This window comes from Lissotriton vulgaris, chromosome 12, assembly GCF_964263255.1.
Source record: "Lissotriton vulgaris chromosome 12, aLisVul1.2, whole genome shotgun sequence".
Classification (NCBI taxonomy): Eukaryota; Metazoa; Chordata; class Amphibia; order Caudata; family Salamandridae; genus Lissotriton; species Lissotriton vulgaris.
Window position 1 is genome coordinate 42,431,873 of NC_141700.1, and position 19,711 is coordinate 42,451,583.

General features: G+C 45.4%; 1 protein-coding gene across 1 annotated transcript in view; it reads left to right on the top strand.

Annotated features, from left to right (window-relative positions):
• Nucleotides 1-19,711, top strand: part of PIK3R2 (phosphoinositide-3-kinase regulatory subunit 2) — a 163,880-nt gene that overhangs the window by 120,747 nt on the left and 23,422 nt on the right. The window contains exons 5-9 of the mRNA XM_086946992.1: nucleotides 2,638-2,769; nucleotides 5,388-5,583; nucleotides 6,495-6,580; nucleotides 12,499-12,604; nucleotides 13,598-13,696. Coding sequence (XP_086803118.1) covers nucleotides 2,638-2,769; nucleotides 5,388-5,583; nucleotides 6,495-6,580; nucleotides 12,499-12,604; nucleotides 13,598-13,696 — 619 coding nt within the window. The remainder of the gene's footprint in view (nucleotides 1-2,637; nucleotides 2,770-5,387; nucleotides 5,584-6,494; nucleotides 6,581-12,498; nucleotides 12,605-13,597; nucleotides 13,697-19,711) is intronic.

The window sequence follows — 19,711 nt, forward strand, 5'->3', positions numbered from 1 at the left end:
CCCTCTGGACAGTGAGCTTCAGGGGCCCTTTGGAGAGTGAGCTTCAGGGGCCCTCTGGACAGTGAGCTTCAGGGGCCCTCTGGACAGTGAGCTTCAGGGGCCCTCTGGACAGTGAGCTTCAGGGGCCCTTTGGAGAGTGAGCATCAGGGGCCCTTTGGAGAGTGAGCATCAGGGGCCCTCTGGACAGTGAGCTTCAGGGGCCCTCTGGACAGTGAGCTTCAGGGGCCCTCTGGACAGTGAGCTTCAGGGGCCCTCTGGACAGTGAGCTTCAGGGGCCCTTTGGAGAGTGAGCTTCAGGCTGTCCTCAGGCGAGTGAGCTTCAGGGGTCCTCAAGAGAGTGAGCATCAGGGGCCTTCGTGAGAGTGAGCTTCAAGTGCACTTTAGGTAGGGAGTGGGGTTCAGAGGCCCCTAGGAGAGGGAATTCTGCCCCCCCCCTGGAGAGTGTGGTTCAAGGGCACTCTAGGGAGTGAGGTTCAGAGGCCCCTAGGAGAGGAAACTTCTGGGGCCCACTGGAGAGTAAGCTTCAGGGGTCCTCAGATAAGCAAGCTTCAGGGTCCCTTAGGAGAGCAAGCTTCAGGGGCCATTGGGAGAGCTAGCTTCAGGGGCACTCTAGGGTGTGAGGTTCAGGGCCCTCAGGAGAGTGAGCTACATGGCTCCAGAGAAGAGGGAGATGCACAGGTGCTCAGGATATGAAGTGTCCAGGTTCTCTAGGGAGAACAAGCACTAGAACAGCCCATTGAAGACCATATCTGGGGTTCACTGGAAACCAAGCGCTTTATGTCCACAGGAGAGGAAGCATCCGGAGTCTGTGGGACAAAGAACAGCTTGGGACAGCGCAAGCATCTGGAGTCTATAGGAGAAAGAACAGCTTGGGGCAGCGCAAGCGAGCACGCATCAGGAGTCTGTAGGACAAAGAAGTGCTTAGGGCAGCGCAAGCGAGCAAGCATCTCGAGTCTGTAGGACAAAGAACAGCTTGGTGCAGCGCAAGCGAGCAAGCATCTGGAGTCTATAGGACAAAGAACAGCTTGGGGCAGAGCAAGCATCTGGAGTCTATAGGACAAAGAACAGCTTGGGGCAGCGCAAGCGAGCAAGCATCTCGAGTCTGTAGGACAAAGAACAGCTTGAGGCAGCGCAAGCGAGCAAGCATCTCGAGTCTGTAGGACAAAGAACAGCTTTGGGCAGCGCAAGCGAGCAAGCATCTGGAGTCTATAGGACAGAGAACAGCTTGGGGCAGCGCAAGCGTGCAAGCATCTGGAGTCTGTAGGACAAAGAACAGCTTGGGGCAGCGCAAGCGAGCCAGCATGTGCAGTCTATAGGACAAAGAACAGCGTGGGGCAGCGCAAGCGAGCAAGCATCTGGAGTCTATAGGACAAAGAACAGCTTGGGGCAGCGCAAGCGAGCAAGCATCTTGAGTCTATAGGACAAAGAACAGCTTGGGGCAGCGCAAGCGAGCAAGCATCTCGAGTCTGTAGGACAAAGAACAGCTTGGGGCAGCGCAAGCGAGCAAGCATCTGGAGTCTAGGACAGCGAACAGCTTGGGGCAGCGCAAGCCTGCAAGCATCTAGAGTCAGTTGGACAAAGAACAGCTTGGGGCAGGGCAAGCGAGCAAGCATCTGGAGTCTATAGGACAAAGAACAGCTTGGGGTAGCGCAAGCGAGCAAACATGTGGAGTCTATAGGACAAAGAACAGCTTGGAGCAGTGCAAGCGAGCAAGCATCTGGAATCTATAGGACAAAGAACAGCTTGGGGTAGCGCAAGCGAGCAAGCATCTGGAGTCTATAGGACAGAGAACAGCTTGGGGCAGCGCAAGCGTGCAAGCATCTTGAGTCAATAGGACAAAGAACAGCTTGAGGTAGTGCAAGCGAGCAAGCATCTGGAGTCTATAAGACATAGAACAGCGTGGGGCAGCGCATGCGAGCAAGCATCTGGAGTTTATAGGACAAAAAACAGCTTGGGGCAGCACAAGCGAGCAAGCATGTGCAGTCTATAGGACAAAGAACAGATTGGGGCAGCGCAAGCGAGCAAGCATCTGGAGTCAGTAGGACAAAGAACAGCTTGAGGTAGTGCAAGCGAGCAAGCATCTGGAGTCAGTAGGACAAAGAACAGCTTGAGGTAGTGCAAGCGTGCTAGCATCTGGAGTTAGTAGGACAAAGAACAGCTTGGGGCAGCGCAAGCGAGCAAGCATCTGGAGTCTAAAGGACAAAGAACAGCTTGGGGTAGCGCAAGCGAGCAAGCATGTGCAGTCTATAGGAAAAAGAACAGCTTGGGGCAGCGCAAGCGAGCAAGCATCTGGAGTCAGGCGGTGAGCTTGTTTCTGGGGCTCTAGTGGAACTGAAATTCGTGTTTCTGGGAACTGCTGGGGAAATCTGCGTTCTAAGACCTCCCTAACATATGGATGCTCAGAGACCTGCCTTCCTGTTCTTCATGTGTTCTATCACTGTCCTGTTCCTGTCCCACCTTATAAAGCCCTCTAACTCTTCATATGTCACCTTGAGAGGTCCCGGTCACCACCCACAATTCCAGAGCACCTCCTGGGCCATTTCTCTGCAAAGAGCGCTGGCGAGCTTCTATGCCTTACCCCCAGGTTTCTTCGCCAAAACAGTGAAATTAATAATATGTTTTTTTCCTAATTTTTAGATTTGCTTTCTCTGGACCTGGAGCAGTTTGAGGTGCGCGCTCTGGGAGAGGCTGTGAGGGGGTACCTGCTCGACCTGCCCACCCCGGTGGTCCCTACTCTCCTTCACAGCGAGATCCTCCAGACTCTGCAAGGTGGGCTTGAAGGTGGTCCTGCCACGGGGACCGGGGAAGAGTGGGCTGTGGTGGGTGTGCCTAGCAGCGAGTGCTGTTCAGCGTGGCTCCGCCCCTCCAGACAGGAGACATGCTGCCAATCACAGGCACTTTGAAAAATGGATGGAAAAATTGTTCTCTTCACCCATGCCTGGCTCCTCCACAGAAACAATTCCAGAATGTCCTCTTTATTTGATGTCTGTGTGAAATGTGTGATCCACTGGGATGTCATTCACAGTCTCGCCGCTGAAGGGAATACGTGAAACACAATTGTCGTGATAACAACTGACCGTTCGTCAAACTCGCCACTGCTTTCCCACCCGGCACATTTTTCTGTTGGCCATTCTCTCTCCACTGGGTTCACCTTCCATTACTTCTGGGTTCTCCTTTCCGCCTCCTCTCTCTATCATCCCTCTGCTTTTGCTTTTTTCTTTGGATGCAACTTTATGGACCTGGCAGTGTCTAGAAGCAGTTTCTAGCCACTCTGAGCTCATTACGGATTACTAAATACACTTTGTGTCCATTTAAGGCTTGGTTCCAGTGTTCTGGGCCTCAGAGATGACGCCCTGGGCAGGACGGGCTGATTGGAGGGACGGGCTGACGGTGGAAAGATCCGTATGGTACTCCACTGAAGGGCGGGTGGTCTTGGAGCAGTAGTGGTCTTTGTTAAATAACACACCAGCTGTGGGTTTTGTTTCATATTAAGTCCAACATTTAAATGAAAACAAATCATTTTAGTTGAAGGTCTCCAAAATCACTTTGCCGCGTTCCAAAAATAATACCTTTCTTAGAGTATCATTACAAATGCTTACTTTTAGATTTATTGCCTTACATTTCTGCCTGTAGAGGTTCAGAGTTTATCAAAACTCACAAACAATGTGGCAATTTTGAATTCTTCAATGTATTTCACCCTTACTCATTAATCCTGAAAAATTATGTTAACGCTTTTTTTGGCCTGGGTTGTGACAGACCGATATTTCCTTTCTAATCTACGAAGAGTGCCCATTTGTGTCCACCCCTTTCAACCACTGACTTTTTTCTACCAGCCTCTTTCCTCATTGGTGGGAGATATTGTCACTCACATCTTAGCTCAGCCCATTGGGTCTCCCTCACTTAATTCGATTGGGCATTTGAGTGTATTGTTCCGCCTTCATTTAATTGTTTGCATTACAAAGCTTGAAGGACTATTTTCCATTTTTAAAATATACTTTTTAGACCACATAGAATTCTCAGTGTCATACTTGTATTCTGTATCCTGATAATTTACTCTTCTTACTTTTGTTAGTGCAACAGTCCTTTTTTAGTCACTTTTGTCAGTGCTCCAGTTTTGAGGCTCATCCTGTCATTGCCTTTTCTTTTGTCTAACCTGATCATCCTAGGATCAAGCCATCTCGATATGGAAAGAAAGAAAATCCAACATCGCCCCTCTCTCTTTCCCATGTGTCGCTTCTCCTTCCACTCTTGTCTCTGTTTCCATCTTTCCCCTCTTCCGCTCGCTTCTCAGTCCATACCTCCCTCTTGTTTCTCCCTCTTCCTGTGTGTTGCTCTTTAATCCACCTGCCTGTATCTCCTTCTGTTCTTCTCGCCCTCCCTCCCTCATTCGATGTGTGCCGCTTCCTCACCTTTCCGTCGGCTCGCCACTTACTAGCACTGAAACCAAGGCCAGTCTACCATGAAGGTTCTGTTGCCTTCACTGCAGCCCTGTTTTGTTTCTCTGTCAAGTGAAGGTTGGGTGGCAAAGTGAGCCCTCATTATTGTCTAGCCTTTGTTTCTTGCCTCGCTTGGCTTTAATGTGCTAATAATGCTGTGTATCAATGTATTAACCCAGACCTGTTGGCTTTGCTGATTCTTCTTACAACCCTCCCATGTTTTCAATGAATAGCTTGCGTTGTCGTCTTCAGAAACCTGATGTCACACCTCCCCTAAAAGAACTCGAGCGCTGAGGGTGAAATTCTAAATGTTCGTATGGCTCTGCACTTCAGGCCTCTTCATTACTCAGCCACAAATCTGCTCCCATCCTACCACCTACAGGTCCCACCCTTGGTCTTAAGCCAGAAGAACATAACAAACTTAAACCAAATGGGATTTACTGGCACTTCATAGGGAATTGTTTTTGTTTCAGGAGTTTTATTTGGACCTGGATGCTTCAGGCCAAGCTTTCCTGGATGAAAGTAGTTGTATTTCTCATCCAAGTCTTTGCTGGCACCTAAAATGGAGTAATCTGAAATCCTTCTGGTTTGAGTTGCTACCTCCCTCTATGGCACCCAAACCCCACATTTCCAGTTCTAGGCTGTTCTGTTACAAGTAATTATGAAGTTCCTTAGTCCAAATGGACCAGTGGCAGCAGATCAGGACTAGAACTCCCAGAATACATTAGGTTGTCGTGTGATGTGTCCAATGAAAGGCCAGGCCTGGTACTGAAAACACTGTGTGGCATAATAGCGTACAAATATCGTTTTGCTTTTGTAAGAACTGCCTGCCGCAAGGCTTGTCGTACTGCCGATGATCATAGTTTTTAAAATCAAAATTTTCTTTAAGAATGTTTGCACCCATTGACATATTTCAAAAATCTTGTATTTTTTTTGTGTTTATGATTTTAGAATTTCCACCGCAAGAGCACTGCAGGAAACAGCTTGTTCTGGTTTTGGAGTCGCCAGCCATTCCACTTCAAAACGTTCTGACTTTTCAGTGCCTGCTCCGGCATTTCGGCAAAATCTGTGGCGAAGCGGATAAAAATGGACTAACACCTCGCGCCATTGGTGAAATCTTCGGTGCCTTGATATTTCGACTTCCTCGGTATGTAGACTTTGTGCAGGAGGTCGATTGTTGTTTTTCATCCCTTCCATCCATCATAGACACAAGAATCCTTCTTCAGACCACAGAACATGACTGCTTGAGTGCCGGGGCACACATGCTTTGTTTCAACAATACACAGAAAACAATATGGAGAAGGGGGACGTCTGTTTGACCTTTGAACTAATGTAAACTATAATATAGTCAACAATGAGTGCTGAGAGACTCCCTCTGCCAATGGGGATATGATACATTTCAGTAGGCCTGTGTATGCTTCAATTATATTTAATCTCTGATGTTGGGCAAGATTTATGAATACATTATCTGTAGTCTGAACGAAACAGAAGTATTGAGGGAAATTCACTATAATCGAGTACCCATGTAAGAATAGGAGTGTAATGTCAATTGTATTATTTTATGCAAATATTCTATTTCTCACAAAAGAAATATTAACAAACCGCTGTTTCTATAGGAATACCAGTGATATCGGAAATGACACTATTATCAGCCTATATGGGCAAGGATCAGGAGCAAATCCCTAAACTTTGCCTCTGTCCAGGCATTTATGACAGTTTTTGTTGGCATTGTAAATATGGCTTACTTAATTAACCTAAAGATAGCAGGGGGCAAAATGTTTTGGCCAAAGCTAAATTATTTCAAGGTCTTCTTCAGTTCACTGCTTATCCGATCACTTATAAAAGAAGCAACACTAGATCCTAATTGGAGTTCTAATTCTCATGTCAATAGACTGGTCAGGTCCCTGGTAGCCTCTTTCTTTTGCGATTACCAGTTTCCTTACCAGGTTGTTGATGTATCCCTATTCCTTTAGAGAAGTCTATACCCGGTCAGTGTGGTGGATGGAGTTCAAAAGACACGTCTTGTGAATGTACCTCACACTTCATTTTGTTTTTCAGCTCTGAGGGAGCCCCAGATTTCTCCTCTCTGGCCCTGGAGTTGATGGTTGATACCAGACAGTCACAGCAAGTAAATCCTGCCCCAGGTAAAGTACAGGAAAATGATTTGGTTCTCATACATAGCGCTTATCACAAACAGAAAGAGCTGTGATCATTGGGTGCCAAATTTGCCAATTTTTTGGAATTCATTTTACCGATTTGTCAGTCAGCTCTGTTGGAATTTGAACTTCCAACGCCATGATGCTCTTTAGTTTCTGCAATCTTTAATTGTTTATATATTTATAGAATCCGTGCAATTAAATATTGCTAGCATGTTGTGACACATTGTTTACCTTGCATTCTCAAGCTTTACTCTGTTTTACAGATTCAAAAAGAATTTTACCTTTAGGCTAAAAATGTGGTCGCTTAACACCATCAGTGCTGCAGCAATTCCCCCTCTGTGCTAACTCTGATTTATTCCCATTGTTCATGACGAGCTCAGCTCGTCATGAGCACACGAGCAGTGTACTGCCTGACGAGCTGAGCTCGTCATGAGCATCGAAGGGGTTAAAGCGTATTCACTTTAATAGGTTGATAGATTGTATAGAAAGTCAGTACTTAATTTTAGGCAAATACATTTAATTGTTCTCTTAACCCCTCCGATGCCGATGACGGCTGGGAGCCGTCATGGCGCACAGTGCTCGTGTGCTGATGCCGGCTCCCAGCCGCCATGACCACGCCCGCGATCGGAATGTGCCACACAGGAGCGGAATTCTGGCCGCGGGCAAGGGGTGAAAGATAAAAGAACCTGTTTGTAAACACTGGTGAAATATTTCCATAGCAGTTTATTCAAATAAAAACATTAATAACCATTGTAAAGAAGGTGAAAGCGCTTATGTTTGGACGAAAATATGATATGGGTTGAAGAGCATGTATTGGAAGCACATAAAAAAATTGCTGTACAAGAACAGATGAGAATCTTAAAAAGTGCATGGATTACCTAATTAGGGAACATAGATTTCGGGTGATGCATGAATATTAACCCCTTCGGTGCTCATGACGAGCTCAGCTCGTCGTGAGGCACAGTTCTCGTGTGCTCATGACGAGCTGAGCTCGTCATGACCTCACCCGTTTCTATTGTGGTCCAGCACAGGAGAGGAATATCTCGAGCAGCCAAGGTGTTAAAAAGTTATTGTCAGTCAGTCATGGTGCTGGTCAAACAATGCTTTCGTAGGGTGGCGGCACACTGGTTTGAAAAGGTCACCACCTAAGGAGGAAATATGTGAGGTAGACGAAAAATTGCAATAGTGCCTGGTCTGTTGTAAACTAAACGGCTCCCTCGCTGATGTAAATGACGTATTTTCATTATAATAAATTTGTATAGCATTTGTCAATAAAACTCAAGTTACAGTTGTAGTCCTGAATCAGAAGGGAGATACAGAGACAAGTGAAGAAAGCAGTGAACTAAACTAACTTCCAGTAATACCAGTTATATGTGTGTAGTATTGGAAATTTTGACCCATCGTAAGAATAAGATTTTATGAGAAGGTCATGCTTTTGAGGAATGGCGAGCAAGAATAGTCATATAAACTTTTCACTCGGGGGCGTGGGGAAAACAATGGCGAGGGCCAGTTTGTGAGTTGAGGATGTGGCCTAACGGCTAAAGCAGTAAACCTCGAAGCTGGGGAACTGGGTTCGAGTCTCAGCAGGGACGCTCAACATCCTGTGATTCTGGGCAAATCACTTCATCTTCTCGTGCCTCACAAAATGAATGTGTCCGTCTGTAATGTAACTGGGCCTCATGTATTGTATTGTATTGTAATTGCATTTATATAGCGCTTACTACCCCTGACGAGGCGTTGAAGCGCTTTTTTCGGCGGGTAGCACGCTACTCCGGGACCCACAGAGGATTAGTGTTGAATTAGTATAGTGAAACATGCAAGTACATTTTAAGTGGTGGATAGGTTAGTCAGTTATTTGGATTTGGAATGATAGCAGAAGGATAGAGGAGGACAAAGGTTTGTATTTATTTATCGCTTGCTTGTTGACGCACGCTATTCAGGGAGCCTATAAAGGATTAGTGAACGCTCTGACACCATCGAGTCGAGTACACGCTATAGAAAACTCCTCAAAACCCCCTCCCGAAAATGTAAACAATATTTCAACGATTCACCAATGAAAAGTAAAAATATTGTAAGCAAGTGGATCGATAATCCACCAAATTCTTAATAATAGCGTACCATGTCTTACTGTGTGAGGGGTTTTTGCTCAGAGCATAAGTCTTCGTATCTGATCGTAAAACCTTCGGGTTCCAATTTTACAAGATGTTGAAAAGTAAAATCTGTACCAGAAGATTGAATAGCGTTTGCAGAAGGCCCTGAGCCATGTGTCTGGTCTGGGATGGTGTGATGTTTAGTTCGTCTTTGTCCGGTATTAATACTATGTATTCCACCTCTACACCGAGATAAAACAAGCATTGCCAAAGTCAATATGGCTTGGCTTTTGGCTGCCATTGCACATTTATTAGCTTTTCCAGTGCTTTTTTGCCAATGCTGTTCAGCATTGTAAAATGAGGAAAGAAACACCGTAGAAGAAGGCGTGATGATGTGTACATTCCACGGCGTATCACACAGTCGCTTGTCTGCTTGAAGTTACAGCAGCCACCAACATTTACTAGTTGTTGAAGCGGTCAATTTTGACGTGATATATTATATAAAAAAAATTGAGTGACATGAAAGCTCGTTCTACAAAAGCAGCAGCAGGCCTGTGGCAAATTACAGCAGACGGGCCATCCGGAAACCGTAAAAACTTTATTTATTTATATTTTTTTAAACAATGCAAAAATGACAACAAGAGAAGTAAGATCACGAGGTCATCACGAGGACAGGGAGTCGGGATTGATGCAGTCACTTCAAGCATGGAAGGAGAAGGAAACAATGTAAACAATAAAAAAACTGCAAGGTTGGGTAGTGGAAACAGGGACAGTAAGCTACACCACGTGCATGGGGCATTTATTTGAGTAGGGAAGCTGCACACGAGGGAGGGGTCAATATCATAGAGTGTTGGAAGGAAAAGGTAGTTTCTAGAATGTGAGCCGTGAAAGACTACACGTTATTGAGTCACAAGGATCGTATCTGCTTCACGGGAGGGACAAAGACAGGAAGAGAAATAAATCCATCAAATCAGAAGCAAGAACATGATATTGACAAGAAAGCAAAGCAATGGGCTGTCCCAAAGCTCACCAAAAGTATTGGTTTGCTCCATAGGAGGTCTTTGACAGCACACAGCTTGAGTGGTCTGTAGACGAGACCTAGAAAGCAGTCCTTGTGAGATGCTCCTGCAAAAAGAACGCATAAGCTACGGCCTCTGCCGTTCAATTAGAAGTTATTGGAGCAGAATCCTTCTCCGGACTCCGTGGCTTCAGATTGCGCACATCAATATGTGAATTGGGCCCGTCAGATAGACTGTCTTGAGTTGGTTTCTGTGCTTGATTCCTTGTTCCCAAAGACCTCCATGCCATCTCTTTCCAGTTCTCAGGTGTTTACCATCAGTTCATTCAATGTCACCTCCGCACTCAAAGTTCCGTTGTTAAAGACTGTATTAGACGTTGGTCCCGTTACCATTAGGGCTGTCACCTCCTCTGGTCATCAGCGACGGCAGCAGTTTGAGTGGTGAACGCCAGTCAAGCGTGTTAATGAAACTCGCCCATTTCTCTGTCTGGGGCACATTGTGAGATGTTGCCCCCACCGGAGGAGAGGTACCGTTCCTCTCCAGATGAGTTACATTGGGACCATGGGGACTTTTAATTTTGAACTGTTGGAACTTCAGGCTCAGTTGCTTGATTTTTCTCGTGTTTGGTCCAGTATCGTGTCCCTTTAGGAATCCGTTTTGTGCTGATCAGAGAGTTAGTGCAGGGTTCTGTACCTTCTGTGACCTGTTAGAGGACTCCCTTTTCCATCTTTTGTAATTTTGTGTGAAGCGGAGAACACATCGGCTAACAATGGCTGACTCCCCTCCGTCCCTTCATATAGGTGGGCTTCAAGCCGGCAACACTTGCGGAAGAACCTCGTCAGGGCCAGCTCTTTTGCGTCAAGAACTTCAAAGTCCGACTGTCTCTAGTTCGACTTCGAAGATTTGGTTCTTCTGAAGCTTTTTCGGGGTGGTAAACTTGTAAGAGGACATGTTTTTATCAAGGAAGAGTGGATAGTAGCTACAAAGGTATCATTAGACGTAGCAGATCTGGCAACAGGGATTGCTTCTCGTGCATTCGTTGGAAAGGCATGTGGGCCGGATTGGGCACACGGTGCAATGGAAAAAAAACTGCTGTCCATTGGATTAAGGGTGAGTAGAGCAAGGCTTTTTTGCAATAGATCTGGGTTCACGCACCCAAACATTTCTCAGCACCCTGAAATATCTCCAGAACAGCACACCAGACCACAGGCCAACTGTGCTACTCTAAATGGATCCCGTGGCCAGGAAAAGATCTAGCGACCTCTTCCAGACCCCCACGCTCACAGCAGTCCATGAGAGGGACCTTCTGGCGTACCTCCTTACCTATGAGGAATTTACGGCAGGAAAATGATGCTAAAAATAATTTTGGAATGCATCCTTCAGTTTTCTCCAGCACCTCCCAATGTTAACAGTTTTGGGATATTTTTGGCCGCCATTCGTGCAGAGGCGTCAATACTCGTCTCACGGCTCTGCTTTTAGGCCAGTGTAAACATCAAAAACGCTGTTTAAAAAAAAAAATAGAATTTAGCAATCAGGTGCTAGGTTCCTTGAGAGGCACCAAGTCTGTATTGTAGGCTGGTGAGAACGCCTAGCTTTTAGTTTGCGTTGTAAAAGAGGAATTTGGTGTTTAAAAGCCTATAATCCTGAGAACTCTGAAAACAGGTTGATAAACCGCACTTTTTGTTTAGATGATGGTCGTACACCAGCTTTTCGTGTCTTAAGGGTTCCGGGTCATTTAAAGTAGAAGCAGGGATGTTCTCTAGGTTTTGACCATGTGCTGAAGCTGCCCAGGCTTGTTTTGTCGAAACGTAACCACAGAGGAGCGAAATTATAGAATCACCTTAAATTCCTCTCATAAAGATGTCTTTTAAAATAAGCAACAGGTTTAGTGCCACCACATTTGTCAACAGAAAGCACAGCCTGTGCAGTTTTAAAGTTTTATTCCAAAGCCGCTGTGAAAGGGGCACTTGCGTTGTCAAGTGGCACGTCCATGACGTCAACTTTGCGTGGAATTCCTATCTTTGAATTTTTGCTAACAAATGTAAGTGCGTGAACCGCAAACTATTTTGTAAAACTATATATTGTATTATTGGTTTTAATTATTTTAATTTTAACCTTGATGCAGTTTCTGGTGCACCTGGATCAAATTAAAAAACAAAAAAAAGTGCACTCTATGGAAACCATTGTGGTTGATATAATAAAATGTGAACTATGTGTCTGAGCAAAGTTCGTCATGTGTTTGAAAGCACTTGAAGAAGTACCACTCACTTCCTTTGCCTGGTGGCTATATGTCCACATGTCGCAACAGAAGAAAGATACCTTGATGCCATGTTCGTCTGCTGCATTTCCTGCGTTGCTATCAGGCAAATCTTTCAACAAGCATGAATATTGCTTTGAGACTGCCCGCCGCTGTGCAAATCTTTTTCATTATCCCCTTTCCCAAAACATCTCTTGCGGTAGATGTAATTTTTTTATTTTTTTATATCGAGAGAATGTTTCTGTTTATATCTGTGCCTCAGATTTTTTTCTGAACCTTCTTTCTGCCTCTTGTCCATCCCTGGATTCTGCCTCTGAGCACGAGTCTGCGCTTTACACCAAACTTCACCCTCTGTACAATAATACTGTCCCTCCAGTGAAACCTGCCTTGTAGTCACGGTTATGTGTAAATTATGTAATTGGTTTTATTGTGTGTAAGATGACGTTAAAGAAGTAAACTATCCACGTTGGTTTGGTGAATAGTGAATCAGTGTGCTGGGAATATTTTTAATAAATTCTCTTTGTTTTTTTCTGACAGCTTTACCTCCCAAGCCATCAAAACCAAAAGCAACAACAAGCGGTATCACAAATGGAAACGGCACAACGCTGCAGGAAGCGGAGTGGTACTGGGGCGACATTTCCAGGTAACAAAACTTCTTTAAGTTCGGGGAAGGGGGTGGTCATTGATCCATTGGAGGAGGCAGGGTTCTTGATCGGAACACACATGCTTGTGATGTCGCGTGGCCCATGAGAAGACACATACCAGCTCAAGATACCACAAGTCCATTATTACATTTTCACATGTCCTGGGTGACTGAAGGCTGCCTGTCCCTAAAGCGCTCTTTCCGTCTCTGGGATTTGATTTACTTAAGTTATTTTATTGTGAAAAGTTATTTTATTGTGAAAAAACCTCTGGGGTACAATAACCAATAAAGGAAAACATTACAGTAAAAAAACATGGGTAAATGGTCTGGCAAAAGTCATTGCAAGGGTTAAACGAAAGTAAAGATAGACAAGTTATAGGTTAATAGTGAGTAAAAAGATTAGCTTATGAATAGGTTTATTTTTCGAGGACCCATGTATAACCTCTCAAAATCCAGCCACTTACACTATCTTTTTAACTTACCGTACATCTTATCCTCCCGACAAACTTTTACACATTTGGCGTCATTACTATTAATTTAATCCAGTTGTTCATCATAAGTCGACGAGGGCCGGATCTGTACCAGATTTTCAATATATAGCCACTTGCCGTGTAAATGCTTGTTGTTTAGATTTATTAATGTAAAATCATCTCATGTGGATATCCTGAAAATTTGGTATGGATTTGACCAGTCCATTCCTACATTATATTAAAAAATTGTTCATCCACATCCTCTTTTTCCTAAAAGAAAAGCCAACCTCTAGTTACCGTGTGTCGAACAACTGCCTTCATCGTGTAAAGTCGTCCTTCGTCATCTGCTATGGGCGATGGACCAGACTCTGGTAGGCCCCGCCCCATAGCCCTAAAAGGACAAATCACAGCTGTCGAAGAAGAGGGAGCAGGGATGGAATGCTTGTTGGGGTACAGGAGGGTTCTTTGTTGCTTCTGGCGCTTATCAATTGATACATGTAATATTTTCACCTTGTGCATCCAGGGAGGAAGTGAATGACAAACTACGAGACACCCCGGATGGAACTTTCCTTGTTCGCGACGCCTCCAGCAAGATTCAAGGAGAGTACACGCTCACGCTTAGGTAAGGTTGAGCAGAGATATGCAGGGCCACTGGAACTAAGCGATTTTGCTGCCGCTGCGTTTTTTGCATATTTGCCGCATAATCCAACACCTGCTGTATAATGTGCAGATTTTAACCAAACAAAATGGTTTATTGCTCAGTGTGATCAAAAGTTACTAAACGCTTAGCAATGCATGTTGCTGTGCAATGGAAGATCAACCTCTTGCTCTTACTGCTGTATTTGGGTGTTAAACTGGCACTAATGAGAATAAACCTTTTCCTGGACAGTGTTCACGTTTAAAAATGACAAAATAATGAAGACATACTATCACAAAATGTGCCGCATTATGCTGCATAATTTTACGGTTCTTACCACATAATTTAATCAGCGCTGCCGCATAATGGGGTCCTCTCCTGACATATAATTGCTGTGACCCTGGATATATGGCATGCATTTAGTCTGCAGGATTTGGTTCAATCCTGATCTGTTCATAAACGTTCTCTCTGCTTGTTTATGTTTATTTGTGTAATATTTTATTGTTTTATTTTTAAAGGGAACAGAGTTGTCGCTCTGAAGTCCTTGTGGTCGATTAATATTGTAAGTTTCCTGAGAAGGGTGTAATGCTTAGCCCTGTCTTGCCTTTGCTGGCATCCATCCAGGAAGGTATGGGGAGACCCCCTGCTCTTTCACAAGGCACTGTTGATGCTGCAGCAGCGACTCCTAGCGGCTGGTTAGTGTCAGGGCTTCACTCCTATCGACAGGACCTGCCCGCAAGCTCAGTGTCTGCCTTGCGGGAGCGAGTTCTAAAACTTCCAGACCCCTCTTTCATACCAGAAATGAGAACCTGCCACACCCAGCATTGTGTTGTTGACCCTTCAAGACTGCGTGTGCGAGAGACGTGCCGGCCCCTCATTGCTACATTTGTTGACCCGATAAGCGCATCAACACCTCATCAGGGGTAGCAAGCGTTAAATAAATGCAAACCTTTTCCCTTTTATATCCCTCCACTACCCTTTTTCAATCCAAGTAGCAAACTTGCATGTCCACCGCTGAAATTAATTTCATATTTCCCTATACTAATTCACCACTAATCCTTTTTTGGTTTTTGAGTAGCGTGCTACTCGCCATAAAAGTGCGACTACGCTTCATCAGGGGTAGTAAGCACTATATAAATGCAATTAGAATGATGTGATAGAATTGCGAATTCCTGCGGGGACTGTGGCGTGCTGCAGCCCTCCGTGCATCGAAAACATTCTTTTTGTGTGTGTTCTCTACAGCGCCTAGCCTGTCGCTTCCGGTGGTTTTCAAGGGACAGGGCATTGTTCAGTGTGAAGTATTCCCACTGGCACTGCCCCGCTCGTCGGTGTGTGCCATCTGAAGCTTGCACCGCTGTCCCCCTTTTCTTCCTGGAGGTTGGGTGCCTCTGCGTACGCATGAAGCTGATTCCAATTATCTGTAGAATGAGTTTCTAGAATTTTTTTATCCAAAATCGATTCACTTTTACTGTGTTTTGAGAACACCGCCACATCTAAAGTGGCTGAATGGTGTGCTTCGCGAACCGCCGTGTCGCCATGTTTGGTAGGACGCGCACCAAAGCTTAGTATTTTTGCCAATTGCAACTACTCTGGTTCAGTTGTAAAGAAGCCACGACGGCCCTCCGCCACTATTACCGGTTGGATCAAGTTTAACAGCCACTGTTTGATGCACATCCGATAAGGGATGAATAGAAAGCGCTAGGTGGTAGAATTGCTGTGGCTGGCGGGTTGTGCTACAATACAGCCCGTGGCAGGAGATACCCTCTCAAGACTGCTGATCCCTAGAGGGCCTGCAAGGCTGAAAGATATCTTCTTGTTCTTGTTAGATCGAGTAAGTAGCTGCCACGAAAACCAAACTACCGCCATTTCAAATGTTAATATGTCTTGCTTGTTTGAAAGAAAGTGATTTATTTTTTATATTTCTTTAAAAAACATTTTACTCCAAACTTGCAGAACTTGGGAGTTAAAATATTCCTACCTCAGAATCTTGCCTGCATCCCTCCTTCCATTGCTGTTTTGTCTATCAGTACAGATTTTTGAACTTGTATCTTTTGTCCAAAAGCCTCCTAACGTGGGAAGTAAAGTTTTGAGCGGGAGGATGTTTTAAGCCGGCAAAAAAAATTCCATCAACGAACAGGCGTTGAGAGACTTACCTCTGAGGATTATGAGTAGCCTTTTAAACGCCTTTTAAAGGTGATGGTGCTTGTTTTGCTAAAATAAGGAATTTATTTCCCCAGGGTCACTCACTGTGTCGGACGAGGAAGCGGGATAAGAACTATTTCCATGAATTGAAGCTCAACCATTCTATCCAGTAGACCTTTCCCACCGTCTTCTCGCGTGGTTGCAGAGTCGTCATCTCGTGCACACCAACCTGCCTTGTGGCGGGACGAACTACAGGAGATGTGCAGAAAATATATTCCTGTTGTGTTGTAGACACAATTTACTGAATTTCTATATTAAAATGTACCTGTATTCACAGTAGTTTCTGCATCAGCTGAGAGAAATTAGAATCCAAAGGCCCTCCCCCCACCCCCCAAAAAATACTGTGATGTCTGAGAGAGGAAAATTCCATGAAATGTTCACAGCTTTAATGAACTCCACTTTCAGCAGAGATTTCCATCTTGTCAGCTGGAAAGTTTAATGTTTTTTTATTTGATTTTCCGCGAAGCTCAAGCCTTTGAAGGGAGCACGCCGGCCTGGATTTGGTGAACATATATATTTTACTTTGGTTTTCCTGTGCACCTGCGCTAACCACACACACACATGCCCTGACCGCCTTCAGTGAAACATGTTTACAAATGGATGATTTATGTACACGTGTGTCCTGATGAACTGAATATGAGCTCACACGAAGATCCACTGCAAGGGGGCTTTTTATAGCTTAAAACTCATCATCAAAATCAAGCCCTTGCTCCCTCTTAATGGCCTTAAAACTGCAAAACAAGCGCTGGTTCTGCCCAGGCGAGTCTATGGCAATATGAACACAATATATGTCCCGGGGTCTACCAACAAGGAACACAGATACTGTGGCTGCCCAAGACTATCTCTCAAAATAAATCCTAAAGTAATATACAAAAATTGAATGGATTCCCATCACTCACCGTTCCAGGTGGCATGCTTCATCATCTGGGTCTCCTTTAATGGGTCTGCAACTCCACCCTATTGATGGAAAAGCCCAAGGATGTTTTTATATTCTTAAATCAGTGATATACAGATGTGAGCTAACGCATTCTAGAGTGTATGGGAAAAATGCAGTGCAAATATAAATGTGAAGTTAAAATTGAAGCGTGATCAGACCACGATTTTATTCTTGTCTGTCACAATCAAATGTTAAAAACAGTGCAAAAGAACAGTTTCAACAGATAGCTGTCCATGAATAATCAATTGGTCAACATGTTTCAGCACATATAGGTAAATATGCACCCTGTGCTTTCATCAGGACCTATCAAGTATTTATGCTACTGCAATGGTGAGAAAAATAAGATGTGAATGAAAATATAAAATGTACCATGCATATATCTACTGGGAAACAATATAACCTTGTCACTTGTTTCTCACAGTTCTCAAATCTTGTATCTCTTGAAGGATCTCAGGAGTATGGAGATACTACCTCACCCCACCTGGCAGCGGCTCAGGGTAAAGGAGGCACCGTTCTGGCCGTCGGTACCTCTGACTGTCATCCAAGCCGTCGGGTTGATTATTCATGGACAGCTATCTGTTGAGACTGTTCTTTTGCACTGTTTTTAACATTTGATTGCGACAGACAAGAATAAAATCATGGTTTCATACACTCTAGAAAGGGAGTGGCGTAAGACGTATGATGTTGCCAAAAAAAACCGCGTATTTGGCCTCCGTCAAGCTCTACCACCGAGCTATTTGTAGAGCCCGGGCGGCGTTTTATGCAACGGAATTTCGTAATAGCCACAATCCATCGAAGACCATCTTCAAAGCCCTCAAAGATCTGATGGCTAAGAGAGCGGTTCCGCAAGCGGAGGGCTCTACCTCCCATTGTGAGACTCTGGCCGCTTTCTTCTTGGAGAAAGTTAAGACCATCTATCAGTCGTTCCCCAGCATGACGCTGCCACTTATTCCTTTGAACAGCCTTCGCAGCTGCCCGGCATTATACTCTCTCCCTACTCTTTCTTGGGATGGGTTTGTCAAGTTGGCACAACGAGTCAAGTCTGGCTCTCCTGCGGACCCGCTCAGACCTGCCCTCTTTAGAGATTCTTCTTTTCAGGGGCGTACTCTAGTGTGTTCGCTGCTCAACCTTTCCTTGACTTCAGGTACGGTTCCTGCAAAGTGGAAGCAGGCGGTGGTTTCCCCGATCCTGAAAAAAACAACATTGGATCCTTAAAAACCGGAAAACTACCGCCCGATTTCATTGCTTCCCTGGCCGGCCAAAGTCATGGAGGCCCACGTCAACCAGGCTCTATCTGAGCATATGGCCCGGGCCAACGTCCTCGACCCCACGCAGAATGGGTTCCGTGCTGGTCACAGCACGAAGACTGCCCTTCTGGCAATGGTAGAACATCTGCAGAGTGTGCTGGATGCAGGTCAAACGGCAGCGCTTATTTTATTAGACCTCAGCGCTGCCTTTGACACAGTGTCCCATCGCATCCTCCTACACCGCTTGGAGGACATTGGCATTTGTGGCCTTGCTCTGCAGTGGTTCCGCTCCTTCCTTAGCGATCGCTCCTTCTGCGTTGCCACCCCTCCTTTTCAGTCCAAATTACATCAACTGGACCACGCTTTTTAACCTGTACGTGCGGCCGCTGGCTGATGTCGCCAGGCAGTGGGGCCTAACCATGGTCTCATACGCCGACGACACGCAGCTAGCGGTCACGATCAGCGGGGATGCCGAACAGGATGCCCCCAGGTTCCGAGATGGGCTGAGATAGGTGGCCAGCTGGATGAATAACAACTGTCTCCAGCTGAACGCGAAAAAAACTGAGGTGATGATCGTTGGGAGGGGAGCGGATTGCTGGGGGGACGTTTGGTGGCCTCTGGAGTTAGGGCCGGCCCCTACACCAGTGATGGAACTAAGAAACCTGGGAGTGTGGCTAGATCACACCCTTTGCTTCACTACCCACACCAAGAGAGTGGCGGCTTGCTGTTTCGGTGTCCTGCGTGGGCTAAGGCCGGTGCTCAAATTTTTTGACGCCCCGACGAGGCAGTTGATCATCCAAGCAACGATTATCTCCCGGTTGGACTATGCCAGCTCGCTCCTGCTGGGAGTTAATCAATCTGAGATCGTCCGCTTACAGCGAGTACAGAACGCGGCTGCGAGAGCAGTGGTGGGTCTGCCGAGGTCCTGTCCTACTTCTAACACCCTGCGGTCCCTACACTGGTTACCGATTAAAAGTCGGATCCACTTTAAGGCCCTTAGCCTTGCTTTTAAAATTCTAAAAGGATCGGCACCTGAGATCCTCAATAACCTTTTATCCGCCCATGTCCCGGCACGCTCTCTTAGATCACTTGGGCAATCTCTTGCGGTTGTTCCGCGTTTTAGGCTTAGCCGGATGGGCGGTCGTTCCTTTCGTGTGAGAGCTGCTGCTCTCTGGAACTCCCTCCCTTTGGAAATCCGCCTGTTAGAGGATCTATTAGCATTCCGTAGGGCCGTGAAAACTCACCTGTTTTAATTTCCCTCACATTGATCTCTGCACTTTTTGTTTCCTTTTGCGTTGTGTTATGTTCACCTTTTCCATGCGCCAGGACGCTCCTTAGCTGGAGCATCTGTGCGCAAAATAAATGATAATAACATAACATAACAATACGTTAGCTCACATCTGTATATCACTCATTTAAAAATATAAAAACATCCTTGGGCTTTTCCATCAATAGGGTGGAGTTGCAGACCAATTAAAGGAGACCCAGATGATGAAGCATGTCACCTGGAACGGTGGGTGATGGGAATCCGTACAATTTTTGTAAATTCCTTTAGGATTTATTTTGAGAGATAGTCTTGGCAGCCACAGTATCTGTGTTCCTTGTTGGTAGACC